General features: G+C 42.4%; 1 protein-coding gene across 2 annotated transcripts in view; it reads left to right on the top strand.

Moving 5' to 3' along the window:
* Positions 1-5041, top strand: part of LOC116704670 (low-density lipoprotein receptor) — a 16974-nt gene that overhangs the window by 7424 nt on the left and 4509 nt on the right. For both annotated transcript variants that reach the window (XM_032540271.1, XM_032540272.1), the window contains 10 exons: positions 287-473; positions 1163-1375; positions 1511-1694; positions 1796-1997; positions 2114-2278; positions 2474-2728; positions 2887-3114; positions 3579-3713; positions 4168-4369; positions 4472-4597. In XM_032540271.1, coding sequence (XP_032396162.1) covers positions 287-473; positions 1163-1375; positions 1511-1694; positions 1796-1997; positions 2114-2278; positions 2474-2728; positions 2887-3114; positions 3579-3713; positions 4168-4369; positions 4472-4597 — 1897 coding nt within the window. The remainder of the gene's footprint in view (positions 1-286; positions 474-1162; positions 1376-1510; positions 1695-1795; positions 1998-2113; positions 2279-2473; positions 2729-2886; positions 3115-3578; positions 3714-4167; positions 4370-4471; positions 4598-5041) is intronic.

Raw genomic sequence — 5041 nt, 5'->3', positions numbered from 1 at the left:
TCTGTGAGGGCAACGGATTCACTCTATCCGGATGGCTTGATTTATCTGCATAGGTTATTATTTTTATTTTTTTTAAACGATGACAAGCTGGAATGAAAACAAGCCGAACTGAAATGGGATTAACAAGGCTATTTTTAAAATAAAAGGTGACACTTAAATAGACACTTCTGCATATTTCATCATCCTGTCGCAGCTGGAGAACTAGATAACGTGACACAAGATTTTGACTATTTGCCTGAATGGCTCACCAAAACATATGAAAAAAATTGTTCCCTCATTTTTACAGAGGTGTTACTGTGCTGAAGGTTTTAAACTACCGTCCAGTGGTGTGTCTTGTGTGGACATTGACGAGTGCAATGCAGTACCACATGACGTATGCAAACACACCTGCCTGAACAGCCGTGGATCCTACGTCTGTCAATGCCTTCCTGGCTTCTACCTGGAGCCTGACCGAAAAAGCTGCAAGACCAAAGGTACTAGGTCTAGACAAGATGTCCCTCTCACTTTACTTGAATTGCATCCCCAGCTCCTCCACTTGCCTCCCTTCCTTGAGTCTTTGTCCGTCCCACTATTCAGCTGCACGGCCTTTGGGAAAGCTGCCCTCATGTATCCTCTTTTTATAGCTCCTCGGTAATCCCTCCTTAATGCTCTACCATTATGGTAAATAATGGCTTTGCGATGTCCTTCACGGAGGAGGGACGGAACAACTTCTGGTTCTGCAGAGGAGCTATCAAATAAGGGACATAAGATGGACCCACGGTCTCTGCTCATTGAAGGAAAAGTCAAGTTTCCTTATGTAATGTGAATCCAGTGTTTTTTTTGTTTTTTTGTTTTTTTTAAGCAGCTGATTGTAAAACATTGGATGTTTCAGCGATCAAAATTTTCACTAATCTAGTAAACTATGGAGTGAATCGAATCTCAAAGTACTTTATAGATTAGTTCATGTTTTTCAGACCAAATGCAAGAGAACGTACATTATACTTCAGAAATTGGTAAAGAGAAGAGTGTGTTTTTGTTTTTAAATCTTGTGCCAAAAAGGAGAATTTGCCTGTTTTCGTACAAAATATTCTTTCCTCTTCAGTTTTTGTGCCGTTAAATTGGCCCATGTAACTCACTCTAGAGAAGAGCCAGAATAATTCACTGGTCATGTTTCCATCTCCAGACGAGCCTTTGCTTCTGGCGTCGGTGCAGTCAGAGCTTTTACTACTGGGAGTCCATAGTGGCACCTTGCGTCTTTTGTCCTCTGCCAATCGACCAGTGTTCTCGCTGGATTATCACTGGGCTCAACAGAGAGTTTACTGGCTGAGCCCCGACTACCAAAGCATCCGCTGGGCTGACATGATAAACTCAAACAGCCAAGGGACACTCATCAAAGGTACGTTTGTCTCAGGAACTCTAGTTTTTGTAACATGGTGTTGTCTGGAACCTCAAGAAAATGATAAACCAAATGGAATGAATATATTTAAGCCAGCATGCTCAATTATTTAGGAAAGTGAAAATGTCATTATAGGCGTAAAGTCAGATTTCATTGCGGTGGACTGGATTGGTAAGAACCTGTACTGGGTGGATGGACTGGTGGGCCAGATTCTGACTGTGAAGCTCAGCGACAACACAGTGAGACCTCAGGACTACACTGTGGTCCTGGGGGAAGATCTGGAGCAGCCAAGCTCACTGGTTCTGCTGCCACACATTGGGTAAGGTGCTCAAATGCCTAAAAACAAATAGAGAAAGTGTTTTGTTTTTTTAAACCTGTTAAACCCCATATTTTTTATTATTGTAAAATCAACATTCTCAGGATGATGCTTTGGTCTGAGATCGGCAGCACCCCTCAGATCGAGCGATCTGGGATGGACGGCTCAAAGAGGAAGGTGGTGGTAAGCCGAGCCCTGAGCTGGCCAGTCAGTCTGTCCTATGACCTCCTGGATAACCGGGTGTATTGGGCCGATGAGAAGCTGCGCTGCATTGGCTCAGCCTCTCTGGATGGCGACAATGTTAAGGTAAATATGATCATCTTATGGAAACCAATTTGTCTGAACCGCATAGTGCTACTTAGGTGTTACGTAAACGGATGACTTCATCGTGTAGAATGTAAGTGGTAACCTTTTCTCACTAGATCCTCCAGTTAGACGAAACCCCAAGCCCTTTTTCTGTGGGGGTCTTCAATGACCGAGTCTACTGGTCTGACACTAAAAGAAGAACGATCCGCTCTGCTGACAAGAACACCGGCAAAGACCAAAAGGTTCTTCTCAAGAGACCAGGGCAGCCATTTGGGCTGAAAGTAAGTAACTCCTAATGCTATAGTTGTAACTCATGGAGAGCTTAATTATTTTTTACTTATTTATATTTTATGAATACATCACTGTTGGCTGTACCCATGACAATCTAAGAAGTTAACCGGTTTCAGAATTACGTGCAACTAAATGGTGGTTTGCATTAAGTCCGTAATGATGCATAGTGTTTCTTCTCTCCCCAGCTGATGCATACCCTTTCCCAGCCAGCCATATCCAGTCCCTGTGACCAGTTACACTGCTCCCACCTTTGCCTCTTGGCCCCTGCGATGAGTAGCAAGTCTGTCGCACTGGGGTCTCCGGGAGCTCCAGCTGAGAGGGGGCCTACGGCAGTTTGTCGATGCCCAAAGGGTCTGCTTCTTTCTAAGGACAAGATTACTTGCTCTCTGCCTGTGGATTCAACGTTCATCCTGCTTTTGTCTCATACCACAGTCTATCAGGTGAATGATCTTATTAGATGTGACGACCAGATAAACTGCAGGCCTTTATCCCACACAAGAAATTGAGAAACAAAGTTCTCTTTTCTTCTTGGAGGCTTTTGTTCTTATTTATTCTCCTGCGTACTCTTTCATCTCCTTTTTTAACCCCAATCTTGTAGATTCACTTGTACTCCATGCGTCATGATGGTGTTCCTCTAAAGAAAATGCCAGGCAATCGAGCTTTATCCTTGCCCGGGGTAACTGAGGCCTCAAGACTGGACGTGTCCATCCAGGGGCTTTCTCTGTATGTGGCTGATGCAGGACAAGGATCTGTGGATGTGCTGAAACTGAGCAGCTCCAGGTTGAGACAGGCGCTTACACCCTCTGGACAAATCCTAAATGTTGGGGTAGGCTTTATTGGCTTTTAAAAGGAAACTGCAAATTCTTAAATCCTGGCAAAAAAAATTTTAAGCCCATAAATATTTTATTTACCCATGTTTCAAGCTTTGTCATGCTTTTTTGATGGAAGCCAGCTATAAAGTTAAATTGTAACATTAAAAAGGACTGGTTGACAAATCACTTATTGACCTTTTTTTAGTTTAATTTGCTCTGTTCAATCAAACATGCCTATTTTAGGTTTTTAATCTATTTTTGAAAGATCTTTAAAAAATGTATTTCAGGTAAGGAGTATAGGCTGGTGTAATTAAGTTTGAAAGTTCTATTTTGAATGAGTGTCCTTGCACTTGACATTTCATGTTGTTCACAACTCTTAGACTCTTATTTAGCTTCACGTTTAGGCCAGCAATACGCCAGTAAAAAAAAAACTGCCACTCCGTGGTAAACACAAGGATGTCCCACTCTGTCCCACAAGGATGATGTAGTCACGGCTTTGGCAGTTGACTGGGTGACTTCCAGCCTCTACTGGAGCAGCATCGCAAGGCCTGATCTCCATGTGACGTCCCGCCATGGTGGCTACACCACCTCGCTGCTGCAGGGATCACTCAAGGTGAAGGAGGCTCAGCTTTACGGGTTGCTCATCTTTATTTCTTTTTTTTCTTTCAAACCTCTTGACATTCACACTCCTTCCTCCCAATATAAATTTCTCTTTAACTCTGGCTATTTCCGTTGTCCTTTTTTTAGTCTTAATGTAGGATAGCATTACTTGTTGCATTGCTCCTTGGGAGTTATTTGTACTGCTCTGTTAATTGAACAAACTAAGTAAAAGCATGTTAATAGCATAATTGTGATTCTTTATTCATCCAGCATGTATAGAAAATGTGAAATTGTCACAAAATGTTGGTACAGGGGTGCCATCTTGTGAGGATGTGCTCAGTTTGCCTGTGTTTTTCTACTTAAGACAATTATTACATTTAGGCCTTAGTGGCCGTTAGTGTTCTATAAATGTCAGAAACATCCTGGACCTCTGATAAATTAGCCCAGGTCTTGATTGTCCTTTCCAGGGAACTACATCCATTGCACTGCATCCCCCCTCTGGACGACTTTGCTACACAGCAGTATTTGTGGCAGGAGGAAAGGACCAGATAGAGGTGAACTGCGCCTGGATGGATGGCCGTAACAAAGTAGTGCTGTGGAGGAGGTCGAGCATGCCCACCTCGCTGGTCTTTACCAATCAAGGAACCATGGTATACTGGGCTGACACTGGTGAGGAGTAAAAGAATCTCACTAACTTGATGAATTATTAACAACACATTTTGCTGGCTTGTTCTGTATGCGTGTTTACCTGTCTGGTTACTATTTCTCCAGGTGAAGGTGTTATCAGCTCCATTTCAGTGGATGGAACAGGATATAAACAGTACAACACAGGGCCAGGTCTGCTGATCTCCTTGACACATACTGAGAACATCCTACTCTGGGTCACCCTGGACAATGGTAAGGATGGAAGCATAGAAGTCCACTTTAAACACAGACACCCAGTTTTTCTTTTTTTTTTTTCCCAGGATAAGTCTTGGCTTGGTGCATTCTTTCTATTCCACTTTAATAACCTGTTCAGTCCTGCTAGTGGAATTTAATTTCTCAAACATCTTGGCATTCACCTTTTGGTTCATATGTCTTCTTCTCCTTCAGGCAGCAGATACGTCACAGATTAATTTAACAATTAATTATTTAGTCAACCACTTCTCTGCAATCTGTACTCTTCTACATCTTTAAACATTCAGTTGTAATCACAGCATCTTTTCTCCTCATCAAACCTGTTTTCTTTAATCAGTCTTACTAGAGAACGTATTTCCTCACTACCCACTCTACCAGTAGCTTCTGATTTCTGCATTTTATAAACTAAGTTTTTCATGCTTGTCATGCTTTTTTTTTTTCTTT

The sequence above is a fragment of the Etheostoma spectabile genome, chromosome 16 (genome assembly GCF_008692095.1).
Source record: "Etheostoma spectabile isolate EspeVRDwgs_2016 chromosome 16, UIUC_Espe_1.0, whole genome shotgun sequence".
NCBI lineage: Eukaryota > Metazoa > Chordata > Actinopteri > Perciformes > Percidae > Etheostoma > Etheostoma spectabile.
The sequence above is the reverse complement of the archived record's forward strand: the minus strand, read 5'-3'. Positions and strand labels throughout refer to the sequence as shown.